The following is a 25271-nucleotide window of genomic DNA, read 5'->3' as shown; positions in this document are numbered from 1 at the left end:
GTGCATTTCGTAGCTTCTTAAATGTTCAGGCTAAATTTCTTTGTATTATGTCAGAAATTGAATTTTTGAACTTTTATTCAGAAACTAGACAAAATGAGACATCTGAAAATGGCGGCTGTAATAGTCCCGTCCTCCCTGTAGTCTAACAGAGCAAATGATCCATCGAGCAACTGATGATAAAACAGAGGATCGAGTTTTCTGTCATTGCTTTGTGGTTGTATTCTAATGTCAACTCAGTCATGTCTGATTGTTTGGCAGAGTGGAGGAGGATGAAGAGGAGGAGGAAGAGCAGGACCCGTCTCCCCTACCAACTCAGGTGATCCTGCGGCGGAAGCCCCCCTCCATCACCAACCGCCTTACGTCCAGGAAGAGTGCCCCAGTGCTCAACCAGATCTTTGAAGAGGAGGGAGAGTCTGACGATGACTTCGACATGGATGAGGGTCTGCCGCCCAAACTCAGCCGTCTCAAAATGAACATGGCCGGGAACGCCGGCACTCTGAGCTCGTCGTCGTCCCCGGGATCCACGCAGAAGCGCTATCATCGGCGCAAGAGTCAGGGAAGGGGATCGTCATGCTCGAGCTCTGAGACGAGCGATGATGACTCCGAGAGCCACCGGAGGCGCCTGGATAAAGACTCAGGCTTCAGCTACAGCTGGAACAGGAGGGACAGCAGTGAAGGGCCACCTGGCAGCGAGGGGGGGAACGGTGGAGGCAGCAGCTCAGGGCAGGGGAAGCCCCCCACTGAGGGAGGAGGGTCCTCTGGCCCAGACAGGGGGAGTCCTGGAGCGGGAGGTAACGGAGGAGGACAGAGTGGCAGTGGAGGAGGGGGGAGTGGGGGAGGAGGAGGGGGTAATAAAGGACAAGACAGCCCTTCCAGTTGTTGTAACAACAGTAGCACTACTAACCCGTCCCTTGGCTCTCAGCCCCGGGCCTCGCGCACTGCAAGCCGCAGCACTGAGCTGGTGGAGAGTCTCAAGCTGATGAGCTTGTGCCTCAGCTCACAGCTACAGCACCACCACGCTGGGAGAGGTGGTCGAGGGGGTGGGGGGAAATTCATCATAGACCCCCATAGCCTCTCAGGAGGGAGTGTGAAAATCCAGGAGAAGTCCACCTGGAGGATGTGCATCGGGTCCACCGGGAGCCTGGACACCATCACCCTCCCCACCACCACTATCACCGGCCTGCCTCGCACCCATGCCCCACAACACCATCACAACCGCAAAACGGTGCCGCACAGCGGCCCGGGTGGCAGGAACACTCATGGCAACCTGAGCACCCTGAAGAACAGCGTGATTCAACTACCTCTGTGCGAGAAGACGATCTCTGTCAACATCCAGCGGGGTGGAGGCTCCAGGGATGGCCTGCTCTGTACCTCAGCTCCAGCCAGCTGCTGCCAGGTCATCTGAAGCTCGCTGACACCCTGTGGACCATGACCCACCGACACCAAGTTTTCTCAGTCACTCTTCCCCTCCTGCTTCAGGTAGTTTCTTTGAACACTACTCTGCTTTTGAACCTTCCTGTCTAGTTTGCTGTAGCAGGTAGCTGAGCTCCCACAACCACCTGCCTCTCAGCTCACCACCTCTCCTGTCACTTTTTGTTCCGTGCCCTGCTCCCTACCAATTGTTGGTGGTTATAAATGTCTATTAGTGTTTTTATGTTTTTCATTATATTCTTGTTTTATGTGTCCTGACTGCACTTTGACATTCTAAATGATTTGTATTAGAGCATTTAAAATAAGGAGGCTCGCATTTAAAGTGGACCTGTTCTGCTCATTTCCAGCTTTGTGGTTTTTATTCGTGGATTCTATTAGAGTGGCTTTGCATGAGTCACTGTTTAAAATAATAATTACTTATCCTTTTTAATTTGACTGACTTCATACTAGTTAGGTCACCCTCTGTCTGAAACAGTGTAAAATAAGCTTCCGTACTGTTTCACGTAACAGCGCCTTTATGAGAAAAGAAGGAAAAGCAGAATAGGTCCACTTAAAGAGCAGAGCATTAGGGCCACTGTGAAAAGCATTTTGAGAAGTATTTATTGGAGTGTAAATTTAAAAAAAAAAAAAAAAAAAAAAGGAAAAATACCACGAGGTAAAATTGTAATTTTACAAACCTGTACATATAAAAGTTGTAACTGTATGACAAAGTTGGGAAGAAAAAGTGATTGTACTCTGAGATAAAGTTTACATTTTCTAGGAGAAGGTCATTATTATAATTCTTATATTCCTGAAAACATATTACAAATGTAATAAAAATGTTAAGAAATTCAACTTTGTCTATATCAACCATCTTTCATTTTGTCAACCAAAGAATGAAAGATGGTTGATATAGACAAAGTTGAATTTCTTAACATTTTTGGCTCACTATTTCTAACAAAAATCCACAATAATATCAGAAATAGGTGATAATAAATATCAGCTGGAGCTGGTTAAGAAGTAATACTAACAGATGGGTAAATGGAACAATGAAATAACCTATTTACAGTCAGCATGCAGCAAATGTACAGGTGCTAAAACAAACTTGTATACATTTGATTCATCCACTGTGACAAAAAGGTAATCATTCTTTACAAAGGTCTTAAATAACTGATGTGCAGTTTAGTTTAGTCTGGAAGTCAGAAATTTTGAGTGGCGTTGCAGCTTTCAGGAAGATGTTCTTGGAAAACGTACTGCTTTTACACAATTCAAGGCTACAGTGACAGTTGGTTTACATTACCACTTTCATGGGACCAGCTCACTCAGAATGATTGATCAGTCTCATATAAGTACTTCAAGTAAAACAACATTTAAAAAGGTTTACTGAATGTAGTAGAAATTTTCAGCTGTTTTTCATTTGAATGGGGGGAAAAAAGCGCCTCATTTTTCATGGGGTCTAAAATGAGCACAGCGTACACCTGTGGGTGTGGGAGGGGCTACTGGAAATAATTCATCAATGATGGCAGATTTCCAGATTTAATTGATTTTCAGTAACAACTCCAATTTGTGCTAACTGTGCTGCTAACAGCTGATTCTTAAAAGTAATTTAATTCAAGGGTGGACCGATTGGGTTCACGTTCACAAGGCTGAGACACCGAAAAAGAAAAAACTAAACAAAACTTCTCCATGTCAGCAACAGATTTGATAATCTCAGCAGACCCCCTGATGTGAATTTAAGAGGACATCAGAGCAACATGAAGTGGTTACAGCAGGCTCAAAGTGTTTAACACAGTTGTCAATACTAATTATTTTAAAGAGCTGAAATATATATTTTTTTCTTATGAAAATTAAATTATTTTGGCCTTTTTAAAGAGTAACTTCTTTCTCCTTTGACCTTGTAAAATACTTAATTTCTTCTTGAAATGGCAATTTTTGACTTCATGGGGGGTTTTTCACTTGTAATATTTTGATCCTTTTCCTTGTAAAATTAAAACTTTAGTCTCATAACTTTTTCCGATTCCCATCAAATCAAAGCTTCTTTCTCAAAGTATCAGTGGTCCAAACACTCCAGGTGTAAAAATCGAAATAACAAGCACTTGTAGTTGCAGCTATAGCGGGCAGCTGGCAGAGGAGAGGGACGGGGACGCCTGCTTATTGATACAACTCAAACTCACACTTCTCCCTCCATTACCTCGAACCTTCGCTCCCCTCTGAACGTTAGCTGCCAGTGACATCGCTGATGATAAATAGAAAAACATAAAGTGGATTCCATTCGTTTGAGTCCGTTCAGCGTATCTGACCTCCTCTGTCCATGGAGGCGAGAGGAGATGGTGACTTTTCACTCCACTCTGGGCTCTGTATTGCACTCAGACAATCTGTTTTCTGTTCTTTTTTAAGAACCATGTATCCTCTGCTGAATTGAGCTCGGTGCAAACTGTTGGTCATAACCCTTTAAATCTGTACCAGTGTCTCTTTACAGAGGCGGCACGCTTTCAGCTTTTAAATAACACACACACAGAAGCTGGTGGGAAGAACTGTGTGTGTGTGAGGGCAGCATTGCATTGATACTGTAGCAAGATGAACAAACAGGTTTGGAAGAGTTCCTGCTGACCACACATTTAAAAATGAGGTGTTCTTATTTTTTTATTCACATGATTTTGTGTTGTTTATTGACGGAACATATTGTGTTTGCCTGCCATTAACCCAGCTGCTGCTGCAACAGACATGCAGCTGCTTAACCCTGAAGAATGATCAGAATTTCTGCAGCAACTCCTCCTAAAACATGCTCCGACGTTCATCTCAGTAACACACACTTCTCGTGCCTTTCTTTTAAACAGAATCTCTCAGTGCAGGCTTGAAAAAAGTAGCTCCTCTGACTATGTTGAACCTCATTTAGCAAGAACAACCTCCATGTTTCCTAACGCTGTTTCTGATGGTGCCTTCACACCAAAAGCAAAGAAAAATTTCATGCTGGACAAACGTTTCTGCAAAACATCTTCTAGAACTGGCTGTGTTTTCATCACATACCGTGAGGCTTCATATTTCTGTGATGTCATCATTAAACAGCAGTCTTCGTGTCTTGCTAAAACACCTCAGGCTAAAATCAGATTTTTTGTTATTATTTTGCCATATCAACCTCATTGTGGACTGCTGCACTGATATTCTCTTCTAAATGTGTAGAAGAGAAAAATACCAAAATTTATTTCATACTTTAGTAGTGGAATAAAAGTACTTGGTTACATCAATTCAATTCAATTCAATTCAATTTTATTTATAGGCCAAATCACAACAAAAGTCGCCTCAAGGCGCTTCATCAGAGCCCTTGTAGATTTAAGTCTTGGCACCTCTTTAATAATCCATTTAATTTGAAGTCCCCATCTGAATTTGCTTTTCCCCAGATATAAAAACCAGTCACGGCAAATAAACACCACTTTAAAACTTTGGTGACTTCGCCCAGTTACCCTGCAGTTATCTTTGTACTGTGCATGCAGCATGCATCTGTGTCCAATATGTTTTTCCTATGTAGCTCTAGGCAGATGACCGGCCCTCCTTAGTTTGGTTCAACTGGATGTTTCTTCCTGTTAAAAAGGAAATTTTCCTTCCCACCATCGTTTCTTGTTTGCTCATAGGGAATTAACAGATTGCTGGAGTTTTCTCTCTAATATTGTCGGGTTTTAACAGTATAAAGCAACTTGAGGTGACTGTTAAGATTTATTCATCATGCCCTCTGTAGTGGACAAAAGTTGAACTGAAAGATACTTCCCCCCCCTCGGATATAGATGAAACACAACTTTGTAAATTGTTGATTGGCTCTATGGGCTTAGGAGCAGAATTCATAACTCTCACATTTCTGTTTCTGTATTCTCTGAATGCCGTCACTTTCCTGGATGTCATATCAGGTTACGTTGTAGCTGAATGAGAAATTATCCAAAAAAAGAGACTGATGAGAAGAGAGAGGGGAAAAAACAAACACCTTCATTGCATTATTGTCGTACGTTTCTTCTTCAGGGCATCCAGCAGCCAAAACCATGTTGCTCCCTCCACTGTGCTTCAGTTGGGATGATTTGTTGAATGTCCAAGATGTTTTACACTTTTTTTTGTTTTTCGTAAACAGCATCTATCTGTTAAAAGATTTCTTAATTGCTGACATTGGACACTTTAAACAAAGGTTTTAGTCATTTTAGATGTGTTTCTGTGTTCAGTTTTGTAGACAGTTTGTCTTAAATGATACATGTCAGTCAGCAGCTGTGATTGAAGAAAGGGGAAAAACCCCATCGTCAGTTTGTGCCTTTTAATAGGAGCTGCATCTCTACAAACCATACACCGGCTCCATACAGAAACACCTGAAATTACGAGTTTGTGTGTGTTACTTCAGTCGCACCGCGTTTGTCTGCAATTGTGACTGAGATGAAAGTCAGAGCACGTTTTGAGGAGTGGGTGCAGAAGTTGTGCTGTTTCTTACGGGTTAATCACTGTTGTCCTGCAGCCGTGGTCCTGCCCGCGCTCACGGCCCCCTCCCCCCCCAAAGTTAAGTGTACATGAGGGTGCAGCGTATGTATATACAGTGAAAAAGAAAGTTTATTTTTTAAAACTTGTACATTTTTTTGAGCAATCTGATGTTTGAAAATGTTTTATTTTTTATGATGGGTGGGCGGGTGTGAAGCTTTGAGAAGCATGTGCCCTGGGTAAACCGGCAGGAAGCGCGCATGAGACTGAGCCTCGCACCTTCCGGCTTTCGGAGCTGGCTGTAAAGTCAAACAAACGAAAGTAAGAGAGAGGAAAGGGAAACTGGGGGAATTCTTTAAGGGCATTGGCAATAAGCTATACCGTGTGTTGCAGCTATCTGTACAGAAACACTTCATTAGTTTCTTTCTTTTAGATTCCAAACTCGTGCAGCCTCACACAGCAGCTGCTTCAGACTCGGAAAAACAAGGAATGTTCTAAATATGTTTTCTCTCTTTGGTTGTCGTCTGAGATTCGTTTTTAAAAATCAAATGTAAATAGAGTTGTAAATACGGTGCTCTTTCTCTTTATCTAGAACAGCCGAGTGAACCTTTTGGTGCATAGCTGTACAGTAATCTAGCCTTATGATAATTACTGTAGTAATACCGTGTCTCAGCTAAAAATAAAGCTGCGTGAGGAAAAACGATACGATTCTGTTCATACTGTCGAGTCTGTTTGACTGTTGTCTTACTCAGCTGTATCCAGGTGAATGACGTGCATGTGTTTCAATGTTTGACATTCAATGACACTGAGGAGAGAATCAGGCAGAAATGTAACCGGACCAAAAAGCAACAGAAGAGGAAGAAAATGGTTGAGTTGGAACTGACAAATTTTCAGTGTATTATTCTGTAGTTGATACCTGTTGTCAGATGTTACATATAGCTATGGTAATATCAAAAAATAAAATGTGGAAAACTGTCTGTTACACTCAAGTCTCCGGGTCTTTCTTTTTAAATCATCTGTCCTGACCAGTTTGGCGTGTGGACAAGAATGTTAATATTAATATATTCGCTGATTTGAAAATCAATATAACCAATAGTTTCTTGGTTGGAGTTCCTCACAGATTCCAGATTAACTGTCTCTCAGCTTTTTAATCCGTGTGGGTCAGCATATGTGTCAGTGAAGGTGTTGAAAAGCAGCGAGCGGTGATTAACGGGCTGCGTGACACCGAGGAGGTTTACTCTCTACGTTTGGCAACCTCAGCTCTCCGCCTCACTGCTCAAGTAACCAAGAAGTTTCCAGAGCAGGTGGTGCGGTACAACTTTATTCAGAGTTGATCATTTTAAGAGCTCTCCATTTCCTGTCCTCACAAACGACATCAACCAGGAATAAAGAGCAGTTGGACTGAGACGGGACATTTCCAATAAGTACAAACACAGAGCAGATACAGCTGGTTTCTTTGGTTGTGACTTTATTCGAGCATGGGATGATTCAAATCTGGTGTTATATGTTTTTTGCCATGTAAATAGAGCATATAAAAGCAAATATTTGGGACTGCATTGCATTCCAAGGCACCTGGGAGTTTCATAAGAGTGCATTGAAAACATATCCTGCTCTAAGACGGCTCAATAACATCTCTTGGGTATGGAAGCAAAGGAAGGCCAAGACATGGATCATATTGTGAGATTTAACATTTACTGAAGAACCGGTCATGTTGATAAATGTGCATTCTAAACGTTACTTTTAAAGACTTCTGTGTGAGTTGATGTGTGAAGGTAATTTAGAGTTTTGCCATGTTACAGACCAAACTAATTACATCAGGATCAAATCCACATCATTGAGTGTGTCGATGGCTGCACTGAACCTTTACATCTTTTTGGCCTTTTTTGCCTCCATACTTGCTGTGCTGAGGATAAAAAGCAGATTAGATTGTTGAGGCGAGATACAATCAGGTCAGGTGATTATTAGTTATTACATCCTGAAGGCTTAGAACTCCTTATTTATTTTAACTGCAGTTCACAAAGTTTAACACTTGCACACTGATTGAACCAAACCCAAAGTGACTTCAGCGGCAGAAGAACAGAACAGAAATTACTTAATCAAAAGATTTGGATATAAAATCGTTATTTTCTACAGTATATCATGTGTACAGCATCCCTCTGTGATTTGAACATCTGTCCCATTTATCTCATCTCCTGTACACACACCACTGCAACACAAAACATTATAGTACATCCAATTTAAAGAGCAACGTATAACATTTGGTACACAGCAATGAACCTGAATCAATCGTCATGTATGCTTCACAAAACTGTACAACTAGTCAATGGTGCAGTGAAGATATTGCAGATTAACAGTACAAACCAGTGTGAGGGAATGGGGGAAACAACAGCCACGCAACTCCAAAGGTAACACTTTTGTTCTTGTGAATACATACACATGTAGAGCGAGGTTCAGAACGGTAATGTAAACCACAGTGTGTCATCATCAGTATCTGCAGGCACACCTATCCTCCTCACTGGACAGTCTTACTGAGCTGCGAGGCTTCCAGCATTTTCTGAAACACAAAAGACAAACAGCAACATTCATTCAGTTTACTGCATAGAAAAAGTGTCTATAGAGGTGGAGTCAGAAAGCTGTTTTCCTGTAGCCTCCTATGGGACTGGAAGTCTTTTTGCAACTACAGCTATCGCCATCTGGTGGCCTTCAGTTAAAATGCAGGTTTAAGGCACTAATGCATTGGCGTCATTTTTTTCTTTCTGCAGGTCACTGAAGTGTTACTGCTGAGGTGAAGAACAAATATTTCAACCTCTACATCACATTAATATGATGTTGATTGGAGCTGTGTTTGTAGTTGCTTGTAGTGCCCAAAGCAGTCGAGCCCTTTAAGTAGCTCAGAAATAATCAGACTAAAGTTTGTAACAGCTTGAAAACAAAGATGATGGTAGGAAGAGTTGAGATGTTTGAACTGATAAAGGAAGGTAGCCATGACAAATGCTTTGTTTTCCATTTCTCAGTCTTGCACACAATGTTCCCCTGCAGGGTTCATGTAAACTCCACTTTACTGGATGGTGATACCTGTTTTATAAGTCTCCCACAGTGTTTCTGTTTCCTAAAATGACATTATGTTGTGAGCAGTGAGAGGACCTGGATTTTTTTATTCACATTTTATTACATGTTTGGCTGCGGGGTCTGGTCATTCTCCTGCAGTTGAAGCCTGTCAGAGAGCGAGGACTGGCTCTCGGGATCAGACAGAAGCAAAACAACAAATCTCTACTGCTCTGCTAACTACATGTTTCTCTAAGAGGACTGAAGGACAGTGTAGCTCATCTTCATCGATGCAAGCTTTAGTTACACTGTAAGCAAAAACCTGATCCTCTGTCACAGATCTGATTTTGTCACAGCTGTCCAAACCCCACAGGTCTGCCTGCTGGAACTTTTTCCACAAGGTCACACAGGAGCGCAGAGATGAGGACATATACAGACTAAATGGAGGTGTAGTCTAATAGTGCGGACAGTTTTTGGCTCAAGCTGGCCTTAACAGTTCCAGGTCACACTTTAAGAAATTACTGCGCAGGACTTTGAAGATGTCCCTCTTCCCTTAATGCTGGTCTTGGCAGACTCATGTTTTAATCAACTAATTCCTCCGAGCTTCTAGCAAGAGGTTAATTAATGTATTCTAATGCAAACAAAATCTAAAGCCTGGTTTTACACCATACAAGTTAAATGTAATTCTTGCAGACTGGACAAGGTAAAGCAAATATGTTTTCAACTGTTTAATTATTATAATTCAGTTTTATTTTTCCCTCAACATAAGGGATACTTGCATCATTCAGGACAGAAACAGGCCACTGTTGTTAGTCAGATAAAGGTGCATTGCTTTCTCTAGGTAGTGGACGAGTTGCTGCGTAGAGGGCACTGTCATCGGCAGATTGACAGGCAGATTGGTTCAGCATGTCTACAGATATCTTAGCCCAAAGGTGAATCTGTCGATTTAGCGGTTGATCTACATTCCTACCCTTCACCTACAGCAATGAGCTGGAGCTATGCCTGGAAAAGTGAAACAGAAGTACTTCTACAGATAGAAGTGGCTGAGAAAGGGTGTCTGAGCTCATCCTCAGCAATGGGGCAAGAAGCTGAGTCATTCAATAAGAGCTCAGAATAGAGCTGCTACTCCTTCACATTAAAAAGGAGCCAATTACGGTGGTTCAGACATTTGACCAGCATGCCTCCTGGATGCCTTACATGTGATCTGAGAAGACCCTGGGGCAGACCCAGGACGTGCTAAAGGTCTGGGTGGGTGGATGGACTGTGAAATGTTCACACTGACAAGCAGGATGAATGATCAAAGCTAGAAAATGTACATATATGTATGAACACGTGTCTCGAGTCAGCAAAGTAGTTCTTACAAAGTTCTACATAAACTGACAGACAAAGACGGTGATGCCGTGTCTACACTGAGGGCTAAAAACACTATTAGCACAGGTCCAGCTGAGCACATTAAAGCAACGCTTTAAAGGCTGACAGCTACACCGACACAAATGTGTTTTGCCTTTTCAGACAATCTGCTTTTATGAAAACCACTTGGATATTGTGTTAAAAACAAAAAAATGAAACTATAAGTTGATTCATTTATTTTGAAAAACAAATATTTTTGAAAAATGGTTTTTCACACATTTTATATTCCTAAAACCACAGATTAACAATTCAAATGATAGTTTGTATCAAGATCCTGCCTTGATACAAACACAGCTCATTACGATGAAAATCTTAGATAAAGCATCATCTCTTGCTCACAGTGCTGTCTACAGACCTTCGTCTCTGAACCCAGAGCCACTGCTAGCCCTGCTAATAGTCTGAACATGTCATTATTCAGCGAGGACAGAAAGCAGGACTTTAAAAACCCACAGCACAAACTCACACACAAACACACACAGAGTTGTGTCTCCATGTGTTTAGAGGGCGTTACATTAGATATTTCACAGCGACTTATTTAAACCTTTACCATAATTAGTGCCCAGCCTTACTCTAACCTTACACTGACAGTAAACTCAGACTAGTTACATTACTGTGGAGTTTGACTGAAGCTACAACATGAGTAAAATAAACGCTAAAACAAGCTAGTCCACCTTCCACACCAGAGTCAACCCTCGCAACACACGTGACCATCAAAGACATTTTTGTTTGGGACCAAAGAACTCTGGGGACACCTTTAGATCAAACATCATACAGATGTAACACAGTGTGAGGTACTTGAGAGTACCTACCCTGAGGGAGGAGCAAAAAAAAACCAACAACCCGCAAATACTCCCAAAACATGCACATATGCATTTGTAAATGAAGGTTGAAGTCTTTACACACACACCCACACACTTATTAGCGTCGTGAGGGACGCTGTGTTCTCCTCTGTGAAAATGAATTGTGTGTGCATGTGACAAATGCTGCACTGCTAAGCTGCAATATCTTGTCAAGGTCTGAGGTGTTGTTACAAAGTGTGTAGTATGAAGAGTGCACAGCTCTCTGTTGTGGACCGATTCTGCTGAGTGTTCATCCCTGACTGCTGACTCTGACTTAAAGGAGCTCAGAACCTTATTTAAAGCCCAGTCGCCCCCACCCCGCAAAACTTCAATCACAGTTGAGACTCGGGTGTGGAATGTATGGTTTTCAGGGTTTTTAGTGTTATTTTGTTATTGGTTTTTTCGTTAACTCGGTTTTCCTGGGTCTTTTCACGTGTGTTATGAATAAATCTTCTTTTTTCGGTACCGGTACTAGTTTTATTTTGTTGTATTTATCCGCGACTCCTTACAGGCCGGTCCGTGAAAATATTGTCGGGCACAAACCGGTCCGTGGCGCAAAAAAGGTTGGGGACCGCTGATTTAGGTAACCAGTTACTTTATAACAAATCTAATGCAAAGTCAAACTGCTGCCACACAGAAAAACCTGACAACCTATAAGAACTGAACCACCTTTCAATGACGTTTAATTAGTGCAGACACCCACAGACTGTCAGATTTCAGTAAAGTTAGATAACTGTAGGCTGTAATGCTACATGGACAGAGCAAATCAATCGAGCGTGGTTCGTGTAGACTGTGCGATGGCTTTGATACATGGCTGTTAGCCTTCAGCTAATTTCTTTGGCAGTCATGATAGCAGCTGAGGACACCTTATACAAACAAGGCTTCTGCTGCTTTGACCACCATCGTACTGTTGCACTTGTATCAACCAGGATAATCAACACTTTAAACGGGCAGCTTGAACACTTGGATAAACCAACAAGTTCATGCCGTCACTAATGTGCAGTGCCGTGTTTAGAACAGAGCTACAGAAAAACACTCTACACGCAGCCCTGGAAAGTCAGACATGTATCCACTGGGATGGCATCAGTGTGACATGTATCTACCAGTCCTCTTCCTAATGACAGCAGGATTAAACTATGGCAGGATCTTGTGCCGGCCCTTCAGTCTGCTGTGACTGATGTGTCCAGATGGTGGTGCAGAGCAAGGTGACATGTAGCTGAAGAAGTGCAGCCAAGAAAGCTGCTAATCCGTCTGATCAAGTATCTCCTGTGGGAATCTGAGATCCTTGCACGAGTTCTCCAAACGAGTCCATGCTGCATACACACTATGATACCCTCTATGTCTGAATGCATTTCACCCCACCACATTATTATTCTATAGAGTAGCATGAGGGAGAGAGCTTCATGTTCCGTTTTAGTCTAATCAAACACTTCTTTCCGATTTTCAAATTTAATGAACTTAAACCATAAATCCTAGAACTCTCTTATTGATCTGGTTCTTGAGTGAATTAGTCCAGCTGTCATGCTGGAAAAAACGTTTCACTAAGTGAGTTTAAAAAGCTCTGTGGCTCTCAGCCAGCTGTACCACACTAAAGGCAAACTGGCTCACAAACATTGAGCGTGCCAACACCACTGGTGTATCACATCTACACATGAGGGGTCCTTCGGCAGTAGCACATGACACACTGAGTTATAGCAACAGTGTCACTTCCTACTCGTCATATATTGATGTCTTGTCGTGAAATAGCAACAACCTGAGTGTAAAAAAAAAGCCAAACAAAGCAAAACCAAGTAAAAAAAAAAAAACAAGCAAAAATAGGACGTACACATTCTCCTGACTTCTAAACAGAGACTCTGTGGATCTGTAAAACTCTCAGCATAAATATTCTTATGATTTTGCACCATAGAGTATATACAACTGTTGAAATTACACATCTGCCTGATTTTCTAAATGATTCCTTAATAAATGTGAAAAGCTTCAGAATGTTGTTGAACTTCTTCATAATTATTACAGAAAAAAGAAGGATGTTTGTTCCATATGGTTATTACAGAATGATTTTACTCTTATGGTTCACTTAAGATGAAACTTCGGTTTACACAGCTCATAATCTAAATTGGAGTTCTGCTACAGGAACATCAGAGGATAGATGTTACATGTGCATCAGATTTGTGTGCAACCCAGTCTTGTAAAGAGACACTTCAGCTTTAGAGCTTCAGGTCAGAACTTCTGGTTCAGACTGAGAACAGGAATCAATGTCTGCTTGTTTTGTAATATGCAATTTCTCAGGTAGCTTCTTCTACCCAAAATGTCTTCATGATTGGCCTCCAACCTCCGACACAGCATGTCTGCCTGCTTGAGTTACTACATTAATGTAGCAGCTTGCCTTAAGTAGCAGAAAACCATCTTCATTTAGCTCTCATTCTGTCTGAATGGCTGCCTTTCTGAGGACAGTCAGACTGATAGAAAGAAGGCTGACAAGGTAGGAGAAGCCTAGGATATACATTTCATATTTGAGGAGTCATTCATTCGCTCAGATGCTACGACGGGAATCTTCTTTCATGCTGACAGGTGAATTACCAGCATCTGTTTTCCACCTTGATTATGAGCATTAAGTGGTTCTCTTATTAAACTGTTAACTGTAGTATCACAGCATCACACATCTCCGCTTGTTAGATCACAAACTCACACCAAAAACATCTGTATTAGAACACACAGTGACTAGCCAACTTTAAAAGTAATTAAATATCAACCAAGTGCTCGGCAGTGAAAACACAAGAGTCTCCGCAATCACACACAGCCTGTGAGCTACTCACCCTCCGTGGAGCTGTCTCTGCAGAAGCAAGAGACCACAAATTAAAGCCAACATAACTGGTTAATAGGAGAGTGTGTACATGAAACAGACCAATTAAAGATGAATATTCAGTCAGGAAGCAAACATTAGCATGATGTGGTTATATATTCAATATATCTGTGGTAACAACTGATGAAATCTAATCTATTTACATAGTGAGTATGAATAATGAGCGGTTCTTTTTAAAGTTCTTCTGGTAAGACTGGCAAATGGTATGTAATAAGTCAGACCATAAAACAGCAATATATAGAGGAGCAGCAACATACTGAAGGGCAGCAAAGACCATATGAAAGAAATGATGATCATCAGAGAAGCACTCAGCTCTGTCAGTCCACATCAAACAAATAGCTGACAAATGACACTATTATGCAGTTGCTGCCGATTTGTCAGCTGAACATTCAACCACAATTTAAAGGTATTCTACTGAATTGTGATCTGGTGACTGTGGCGGCCATCTGCGTGCAGTCAACTGTTTGAGATGATGTGAGCGATGTGATATGACAAGTTATCCTGGTACAAGAAACCAGCAAAAGATTAGTACACTGTGGTCATAAAGGGATGAACATGGTCAGCAACAATACTCAGGTAGGTTGTGGCATTTAAACAATGCTCTATTGGTAGTAAGGGGCCCAAAGTGTGCCAACAAAATATCACTAAGCAAAAATGCATTATCACCCAGAGAAATGTTGCTCACCGGATATTCTCTTTTTTGGACCATTCTCTACAAACCCTACGGATGGTTATGTGGGAAATCCCAGTAGATCAGCAGTTTCTGAAATACTCAGACCACCCAGTCTTGTAACAATAACCATGCTGTATTTAAAGTCACATTCAGTACTTGGTATGAACTTCAGCAGGTCATCTTGACCATGCCTGCATGCCTAAATGTACTGAGTTGTTCCTGTTGGATGTTTGTGCGTTGGTGGTTAGCAAGACTGGAGTGACCATTAGCCTCCTCCGGTACGACTCCTTGGATGACTTCCAAGCTGTATACCAGGAGTGAGCAAGTCATTGACTTACTGATTCACTTCACCACAATCCTCATTCGGACTGGACTGAAGGAGTGGATCTACCAGAAAGCGGAATAGCAGACATACAGGACAGCTACAAGTACCTAAGTATCCCACAGGTCAACAGGAACCATGATAAAGATGCCCGAAGGTCAAAGATTGAAGCCACTGATGTCAAGACATGAAAACTCCTCACAAGCACCAAACCCAGAGAGGCAGGAATCTAGCACCAGCCAACACATAGTAGCAGGATGTAAGATGCAAGCTGGGAACTGTGGACCAAGCAATGTACAGCAACATCTGTGAAATGCATTAGAAGTCCTCAATTCTCAATGAGAGACACGACCAAAGGTGGTTGAGAAGAACAAGGTTAATGTCCAGTGGGACAGACAAGCAGTTTCTGGCCAACCAATCAGACATAATGGTGGTTGACAAGGTAGGACTGCAGTTGTGTTTAGATGTGGCAAACTCAGTGGACAGTAACATGAGGAAGAAGAAACATGAGGAAATAGGCCATGGAATAGTAATGGGGCTAAAGCAGGGGTGTCCAAACTCCGGCCCGCGGGCCGCAGTTGGCCCGCGGGCCATTTTTTAATTGGACCGCAAGGAATTTTATAAATAGAATAGAATATGGCCCGCACTTCAACTTTTGCTCGAGTGTATTGCACTTCTTAGTTTTAACACCAGGGAGAGCTGCTGTTGATCAAGGCAGTTGCTCCACCAAAAAGGACAATCACAGAAGAAATTTACCCCCAAGTTACTAAACATGGCAGAACCAAAGAAGCGAAAGGTAGAAAGTGAGTGCAGAAAATTTCAGACACGGTGGGAGAGTGAATATTTCTTCAAAGAATTCAAGGGGACGTGTGTCTGTTTGATCTGCACTGAAACTGTGGCAGTTATGAAAGAGTATAATGTACCACGTCATTATGAAACCAAACATCAGGCCTTTGCATCCTACACTGGTGCTGAGCGAGAGCAGAAATTAAAGCAAGGGGTAGCTCTCCTGCAGGGTCAACAACAGTATTTTTTTCATGCTCAAATTGTCCAGGAAAAGGCTCCAATAGCCAGCTATGAGGTCGCCCAACTCATCGCAAGACATGGCAAGCCTTTTTCAGATGGAGATCTCATAAAACACGGCCTCGTTAAAGTCACCGAAATAACGTGCCCGGAAAAAGTGCAGAACTTCAACAACGTCAGCATGTCCAGAAATCCAGTTGTACGACGCATTGAAGACTCGTCAGCCAACATTAAATTGCAACTGTCTGATAAAGCTGTGCTTTTGATTTTTACTCCATCGCATGCGATGAGAGCACCGATGCCACAGACACCGCACAGCTGCTATTTTTTGCGGGGTGTGGACGAGAGCACGAGCGCTTTAGGTGAGTAAAAAATATATTCCACAGTACCCGTGTGTTAATGCTTCAAATATCAATAATGCGCATCAATTATGTCACTACCCTGCTTTTGCGCGCACACGTAGTCAGCTGATCTCATCTGATGCAGATCTGCTCCTTGATCAAGTGACATTTGTCTGGATTTTTGCCACGAGTGGCCATCAGCACCGCAGCTGGATGGCCCGATTTACATACCCAGCGCAGCTGATACTCACCAGAATAATTTACTAAAAATTATATACACTCCTGTCATTAAGTCCAGTTCAGTCTGTTAATGTTGATAATCGTTTCAAATGAACGTTAATAGGTGTGTTGCTAAGCCTAATAACTTAAATAACTTATAACCTAATAACTTAAATAACAAACTTGTCCCATTTTCCCCTTTATTGTTTTTTCTCAGTACTGTAAATCTTCTGTCTAAGAAGAAATCTGAGGCTGCTGTTCTGAGAATGAGCTACCAAAGCTTTTTCTGAATAAATCAATAAAGATCCATTTATAATTATATTCAACAATATAACACATTTGACCACTTTTAAGTGATTTTTCTAACTTTAATACAGTAAAGTTAAGGTTATATACCTAATTTCTAGTAAGTGGCCCAGCCCCTCCTATATTTTTATGTATGTGGCCCTCAGTGAAAAAAGTTTGGACACCCCTGGGCTAAAGGAACAAATGAACCAAATGTGGAAGGTAAAGTCCAAAGTGGGTTGAGTGGCAATAAGAGATTACATAAGAGGTCTCTGTCCAGAATGCAGAGTGCAGTCCTGGGAATAGCTAAGATACTGTGCAGAACCCTCAAACTTCCAGGCCTTATTAGGGATGCTCTGACATTTGGATTGGATATAAATCTGACACTGATCCAAAAGGCTGGATCGAATATCAGTGACAATGAGTTGATGCACAGCGCAAAGAAAGAAATCCTGCTCTGTGTTATTCTGGGTTTACTTATTCACACAACAACAACAGCTAGCAGTAGATCAAATGTAGGATGAAGGAAGCTAAGCACAGAATTTGAGCAGTCTGACCATCTTCAAGTGATGTAAAAAATGTTTGCAAACCTCCAGACAGAAGCTGTTGGTATAGTAGTATATGCATTGTGTGTGAAATATCTTCAAAGTGAGCCTGCAGGACTGAAAAGATGTGATAAAGATGTTTCCTCACTTGCTTGTTTACTTTCACTCTTCTTATACCCACAGCAAAGGTAGTTTATCAGATCAGAACTTGGAAAAAGGTTGGATCGGTCCATTAGGGATGGACTGAGCCAACTGACAACAGCAACAACTTTACTTTATGTATTGGTAAAATCAAGTTCAGATCACATCTTGTTCTCAGATGGGAAACTGTTCTTTGTGTTTCTTGCTGACACCATTTACTACAAACAGAGTCCTCTGGTGATGAGGACTCCTCCCACTAAGTAAAGTGAAAAGAAAATGCCGTGTGGCTCGTGGTACCCCTCAGCCTCACAGTAGATAAACCTATGGTGTCAATTTGAAAATCCTACATTGTTTCATTCCCAAGTTATCACATTCACAAGACTTTCAGAAAACACGACCTCTGACTTTGACCTTGAGGTCGAGGCAAACTCATCCGAAATTTCTAGTTGCTATACCTACGGTATCAAATTGAAAATCCTATATCATTTCGTTCTCAAGTTATCATGTTCATAAACTTTGGTGTTCATGTTGCCTGTCTGCCCAGCAGGGTTATGACCAGAGATGAGCAGTAACGCATTACCGTAATCCGATTACTTTTTTCAAGTAACGAGTAGAGTAAGGGATTACCATTTCAAAAAAGGTAATTAGATTACTGTTACTTTCCCGTGAGCATGCAGCGTTACTGCGTTACTAAAACCGTGATTTTTTTGCGAGAGTGTCTCATGACAATGACGTAAGCGTATGCGACGTTCGTGGCAACAGCTGTGTGCAGATCAAAAAGGGATAATATATCGAGTGCGGCAGAGAGTATGAGCGTGCAGCGTTTAAAGTGTGGAAGTACTGACCTTACTTTGAGTTTGATTCTGTAAAAAGTGACAAAAACATTAGCGTCCGCTGTTCACTGCATGGGAAGAAAACTTCTTTTTACAGCCAAAAAAACAACCCTAAACGTCCGCGCAAGCACAGAGTACGCTGCCACGGGAATGTGAAATTCACAGAGAAACTGCCGGATCCTTCCACTGAAATGATGGCTGCGACACACCTGCACCAGGGCAAACCTCCGCCTGCCCCACTCCTGCTATACAGGTGAAAATAGAGCAACAGGACTGCTGAGCCTTTGATTTTATTTATTTTCTGCTGTGTTTTACGTGCAAGAGTGAGTGTAAACACAAAAAAATATTTTATTTTATTTTTTTATGCTGGAATGTGCAAAATGTTTGTTTAAATGTTAAACAAATTTCTTCCAGTCAGAGAATGTTGCATATAATTTCATTTCTGCTTGATGCATAAAGTTAAAAGATTCAAACTAATAAAACAAGTTTTAAAAAGAGACTTTTCCATTTGATTACATTTTATATGATGGATTATTCAGAAAAAGTAGAATTGGGCTGAAAGATCTATTGCTTTATTACCTATTCAGGTTGTAAATCATGTTTTTAAAAAGTAACTAAGTAACTAATTACTTTCAAAAATAAGTAATCAGTAAAGTTAAAGGATTACTTTTGGGGGGAAGCTTTTTTCAAGTAACTTGACCAACACTGGTTATGACATTGCCCCATCAGCCTTTTATTGTTGTCAACCAATGTCAGAGGACAGGTAGCAACTTGCTGAGTGGTAACAAAGTAAAGAAAGTAAGAGCAGAGTCAGACTTTACCTTCTTCTTGAGGGCCTCCAATGATTCAAACTCCAGACGGGCCAGTTTGTGCTGGATGTGTTTGGGAACATCTTGGATGAGGAAGGTCAGAATGAACTTGAAGCCCAGCAGTACATGCTGAAATCACAGACAGACAATCACATCATAGGGATTAAGAAGTTCAGGGTCAGCGTTTTATTTACATCCTTTTAGTTCCGAACAGAGGAAGGAGAGCATGCTTTGAAAGATACATCAACATAACCTGATTACAGTTTTTAAAGATTGGTGTCCTTCACGGGACACACTTTTGTAAAATGACAGAGGACAGAAGAGGAGAAGGGGAGTGACTGAGTGGAACGTCAGAGTGAGACAGACAGCCCCGGTACGTGTCCTTGAAGCTGAATGAGAATGAAAAAAACCCCCAGCACAGGCAGCTTTGACTCTGCCTTCTAACAATGACTCTGAAAGGAAACAGTAACCGTCGACACGTTCCCGTTTGGAACAGATCTGACAGCTAGAATGCCAAAATTCTGCAAGGAAGATGATTCGAGGAAAGTTAACAAGACAAAAATGTTATTTTGAGTACAAAAATCGTGTCTGTGTCTATATGACATGATTTTAGAGTAACTTTTGATGAATATATCTATGGGCCATAATATGAAACTTTCGTGCTACCCAAACATTTTGAGCAGAAAAATTAAAAACATATTTCATGTGCATTGCATATTAGGATACATACAGACCCAAGTAACCCAGAAGGTTGCTTAATCTATTATGAAGAACACTTTGTGCTTGTAAAAGTCTTAACTGGGTCCACAGATCTCAGTTTCTCTCTGTCAGACCTCGAGTAATCAAATACAGCAAACTGCACACTTCTGAATCAGCAGAATATGCGTTTTCCCATAAAGATGATGAAACACACACACACACACGCCAGTCCATCTGGAGCACGGCCAGCCGCCATCAGCTTCTTTGATTCAGCACCCTTTTCCTCATCACAGTAATGGACTTATGCTACAGTAGATGGAACAAAAAAAAGAGCAGATAACAAGGTGCACTGCTCCACAGGAATTGCTTTCAGGGTTATCAAACCAAGTGATTTGAGTAAGACAATGGAATTACATATATTCCCACGCTAACACTAGCTTTCACTGAGGATGGTAAAATAATTTATCTTGCCTAGTTGGACATAATATGACCCCAGATTATGCTCTGATTGATGCCACTTGGAACACTGTGAGCTTGAAGTTGCATAAACTAAGACATTTTGCCATTCCAGTCAGCACAGCAGCTCCAATAATTAACAACCAGAACATGCTCAGAAATCCCTGACCTCAGTGGTTTGTTACATTGATTGAAAGTGCAGAATAAACAGTCCAGCTCTTAGCGAATTGCTAATGCTATTCAAGGCTAATTTATATTTGTGTGTGTTCAACAGCACAAGGTTAGACTAAAGACAGAGGACACTCGGTGAAGGTTGGAAGAAGGTAACTTGTGAAACATTTGAGCCTGACAATAAATTCTGCTTTGTCTGACACAATGGATGTGACTGAACTTCAAATGCTCAGTATGAAAACTATTTGTATCATCATTGCTACGCTGATTACATTACACCAGCAAAGGCTGATGTTCTCCTTCATCAAGTAAATAAATGTAGGGCAAACAAAAATGTTACTACAGCTGAGAAATGTTCTAAAATTTAAAAAAAATAACTCACAGCAGGCCTGGGCGAGAGGCTGTCCTGTAAAGCAGCGGTCCCCAACCTTTTTTGCGCCACGGACCGGTTTATGCCCGACATTATTTTCACGGAGCTTTAAGGTGTCGCGGATAAATACAACAAAATAAAACTAGTACCGGTACCGAAAAAAAGAAGATTTATTCATAACACACGTGAAAAGACCCAGGAAAACCGAGTTAACGATAAAAACGATAACAAAATAACGCTGAAAACCGATAAAAACCCTGAAAAAACCATACATTTCACACCTGAGCCTCAACTCTCGCGGCCCGGTACCAAACGACTCACGGACCGGTACCGGTCCAAGGCCCGGGGGTTGGGGACCGCTGCTGTAAAGGACAGAAACCCCACCCACCTGCTTTTCAAATTTGCTGCAGGAAGGAAGCTCACTCGAAGGGTGGGTGGCCTTAAAGGAAGAGGAGCAAAAATAGCCGAGTGGCCACCTAACAAAAGAAAAGTAAGAATTGTTTTGAACTATGAATCATGCAAAGCCACTTCCCTCTTTGACTACTTTGGAATTCATTCTTTTGTTGCGTTTATGTAATGAGGAAAAAATAAATAGGAATTGTGAATTCTTGGCCATACTGCCCAGATTTATTGCTAATGTTACCTTAGCCACCGCGCTAATGCTCAAATCATTTAGTACATTTTGCTGTTAGCATGGAACCAGAGGTGGAAAGAGTACTAAAATATTTTACTCAAGTAAAAGTACTATTACTTTGCTGAAATTTTACTCAAGTACAAGTAAAATTACCTGTCTAAAAATGTACTCAAGTAAAAGTAAAAAGTAGCTCATTTAAAATGTACTCAGAGTAAAAGTTACATAGTTACTTTTCTGTCAGCAGGAGGACAGCCGCTTCTGAGTAGTGCAAAAAAAGACAGTGGGATATAAATCTCAAAGTAGTTCTTTTTTAGTGAAAAGAAAAACTTTACAAATTAAAGTGCAGTGGCAGTTAAACTGCAAGTATATACATGAAAATGGATAATGGTCACCAAACCAATCAACCAAACTGTCAGGTATCACAGTGTTTTCAATACAAAACCATATCATTCTTTCACATGAGAATGTGTTCTAAACTGTCAAATAAGAGAACAAGTCCTGAACTGAACGGCAGCTGCTCTAAAAATGTTTTTTAATTTTTTAAACATGGCCCTGCCCTACTGTACCTCTAGATTAAAGTTCCTTTGTATCCATCCTAGAGTGTTACTCTCTGAACTTCCTGTTAATTTTGAGGAGCAGTTGATTTTCAAAGTTAGTAGAGTTCATCCTTGCTCACTTTGCAGTGAACAGTAGTCCAGCACAGCTAAAGAGACGCTCGAAGGCAGCTGAGGCAGGCAGGCCAGTGTTAAGTTTGAGAGAAAGTTTTTTGACGTCCCTAATAAGACATCAATGCATTACGTAGCTACCGCTGGTAAATTATACCAATATACCTCGTGTTTTGTTTTTTTTATTGGACAGTAACAGGCTAGTTAACGGGAGGTTGCAAGTGCTAATTAACAAGTAACAGAAGTCAGCTGTCTTTGACTAATCTAAGGTAAGTGAGCGCTCTGTTATTCTTTTGCCTGCAGTGTGAACATATGTGGGTTAAGTAAGAAAGTAGCCGCTTCTGTCTTTAATTTAACTATTTTTTTAAATAAATTATTATTATTAACAAACAGGAAAAACGTAGGTAAACACATTTTCTTTTGGCAATTTACCAACCCAGTAAAAAAAAAGTAAGTTGCGTGGACAACGTGCCCGATTACAGCAAGTTGCTAGTACCAACCAACGTTATCTGTGTTCTTCACAGATGTCTTAACGTAATGTGATTAATTTGAACACAGCCTTTTTGCTACCATAACGGTACGAGTTGTATTTAACTTACCTCTACATGCTTGCGCAGGTTTGATGTGGAATTTTTAAAAGCTGCTAACTCTGTCTCTCTGGGCAAACACAGCTTACACTGCATAATAAAGCTGTTGCCTTTCTTGCACTTGAAGCCGAAATGGTCCCTTAAATACGGCCAGGGGTTCACATCCGTTTCTTCGAGTTCAGGGTCAGCAGAATTCGACGGGGCTTCTTTTTTCACTGGATCCGTAACACCGATGTCAGACTCCATCTTTAACGTGACCTTAGCACCAATTTGTTCTACTACCCATTGTTCCCTGCAGTATTTCCGAAGCGCAATGTTTTTTGTTTTTTTTTAATTTACTCAGTAACGGGTGTGATTGAAAACGTAGCGAACTACAATACTTTTTAAAAAATATACTTAAGTAAAAGTAAAATTACAGACTTGAAAAATTACTTTAAAAAGTACAAATACACAAAAAAACTACTCAATTACAGTAACGCAAGTAAATGTAATTCGTTACTTTCCACCTCTGCATGGAACTGACTACATTTCATTCCACCGTCAATCTCACTGATGAGACACAAACAGAAAAACTGCCTTTTCATACGTGATCTGAGCAGAACGCATCATTCTAACAGCTAGCTGCCATACTGTGTTTTCACTACAGTCTTCTTCATGTTGCCTTAAAGTCTTCTGAACAATTCATCCTACATGCTTCAAAGCAGTGAAGCAAAAGCTGTGAATATTTATCTGCATGTTATGTTGTGATTTTTAATACATTTCAGCATTTTATTTCACTTTGTCATTATTGGGTATTGTGTGTAGAATGTTGAGAAAAATGAATGACAACATGTGGAACAAACAAAAAATTGTGTCGCAATTTTTTTTGTCTGCAGGAGAAACCCTGCTTTTGCTTCTTGATATACACAACAAGAATAATAAATGTATTTAAATATTTTTTTTAATCAACTTTATTCAGTCAGGAAACAGGAATGCACCAGCATGTAGTTTGAATACAAAAGTTTGTTTTTTATGCTGTGGAGCTCATCACTCACCAAAAATATTGTATATCAAATTAGGGAGTGATGATGAGTAGACATGCAAATGCTGGGGACAGCCAACAGCGACGCAGGGAAGCAGCGGCACCGACGTGAGAGGGAGAGATCGCAACTTTTGGGAGAGTGTGTTTGCTGTATGATGTGAGGACAGCGAGGCATGTCAGTCTTTACGATGCAGTGCAACTTGATTCGTGAGGTCTGACTCAGCGTAAAGTAAAGCTGCATACACGATTTTATTGACCAGGTGGCAGCACAATGAGCTGTTAACACAACATGAGGTCTACATTAGACGATTAAGTTATGTCATGATGCAGTAGCTTGCACATCTAGCAGATACACTCATTAGTATTCATTTTGAGTCATGAGTTTCTTGTCAGCCAATAACTTTAAGGCCAAATCTAAGTCTCCTCTTAGCTGTGATGCGGTCTCCAGTGACTACTGAGGGAATTACACGATGAGAGTCGTGATAAACTTGAGTCATCCTGATGATGGGTCAAATATCTATGCATACTAATAAAGGTGCCACTCAGGGACAAACACACCAGTGGAATTATAAAAATACTGGTTCTAGATAATGATTATGGAAGCAGGAGGCATCCTTCTGTAATTGCTCAAAGAAATTCTATTAGCTAACCGTGATAACGTAAAGTCCAAGGAAATAATAACACGACGTTGCAGTCAATGCTATCACAAACAAAACAAAACAATGCATTGCAATACAAAATTGACACCTGTAGAGTGGGGTCATTTAATTACATAATATAGGTTTAGAAGATTAAGTCACTTTGCACATCAAGTTCAAAGCTCCTCCAGTGTAAACAAAGCTCAAATACAGAGTGGGAGGCTAGACTAGTTTATGGGTGGATCCTGGCCTGCTGCTGCTCTGTGGTTGCCAGCAGATAAGATCATCTTATTGTCTTTAAAAACAGTGTAATGAGATTACTGTGTGGTGGGCTGCTGAAAAAGACAATTTGACAGACACACATAAAAAACTGTCCCATGCAGGCACCGTAATCACCACACAGAGCTATGTTAATGTCAGGTCTTTGGCTTCTTTTAGATTACAAATTTAATAATGTACTGTACTGTACTGACTCGTAATCAGCTTTGTGAGCAGTTAGTATGGTCTGTATTATAATAACGTACTTTACTTTGAACTGGTAGACTTTGGCAGCACAGAAAAGCATTGTTATATTACCATGACACTGCTGTTCCACTCTGCTCTATAGGCTATAATGTAACTGTTCGTTCAGTCTCGTCGCTTAACTCGGTCCCATTTATGATGGTCCCAGAGCATCTAACAGCCTTTAAGACAGATATTTGCCTCTAAAAATAACGATCAAACCAAATTTTAAAGGAGAGCGATTGCTGGACTTCATAAAAGTTTGTGTATTTAGAGTGAATATAAGCCTTACAAATTAAATTAAATGCATAATAACCCCTACGGATGC

At 40.9% G+C, this 25271-nt stretch overlaps 2 protein-coding genes across 5 annotated transcripts in view; one reads left to right on the top strand and one right to left on the bottom strand.

Moving 5' to 3' along the window:
- Nucleotides 1–6840, top strand: part of snrka (SNF related kinase a) — a 73679-nt gene extending 66839 nt beyond the window's left edge. For both annotated transcript variants that reach the window (XM_084943621.1, XM_084943620.1), the window contains exon 8: nt 259–6840. In XM_084943621.1, the coding sequence (XP_084799747.1) occupies nt 259–1405 (1147 nt within the window). In that variant the 3' untranslated portion in view covers nt 1406–6840. The remainder of the gene's footprint in view (nt 1–258) is intronic.
- Nucleotides 6841–7307: 467 nt separating this feature from the next.
- ano10a (anoctamin 10a) overlaps nt 7308–25271 on the bottom strand; it is a 37298-nt gene continuing 19334 nt past the window's right edge. For 2 of the 3 annotated variants that reach the window (XM_084943623.1, XM_084943622.1), the window contains exons 14-15: nt 19214–19330; nt 7308–8410 (exon numbers count right to left, since the gene is read on the bottom strand). In XM_084943623.1, coding sequence (XP_084799749.1) covers nt 8369–8410; nt 19214–19330 — 159 coding nt within the window. In that variant the 3' untranslated portion in view covers nt 7308–8368. Of the gene's footprint in view, nt 8411–13963; nt 13981–19213; nt 19331–25271 lie in introns of all 3 variants that reach the window. The other variant, XM_084943624.1, reaches the window with a different exon arrangement.

Source organism: Perissodus microlepis, chromosome 11 (genome assembly GCF_051167445.1).
Source record: "Perissodus microlepis isolate ML-2025 ecotype Zambia chromosome 11, ASM5116744v1, whole genome shotgun sequence".
NCBI lineage: Eukaryota > Metazoa > Chordata > Actinopteri > Cichliformes > Cichlidae > Perissodus > Perissodus microlepis.
Note: the sequence above shows the minus strand (reverse complement) of the source record. Positions and strands in the feature narration are given on the sequence as shown.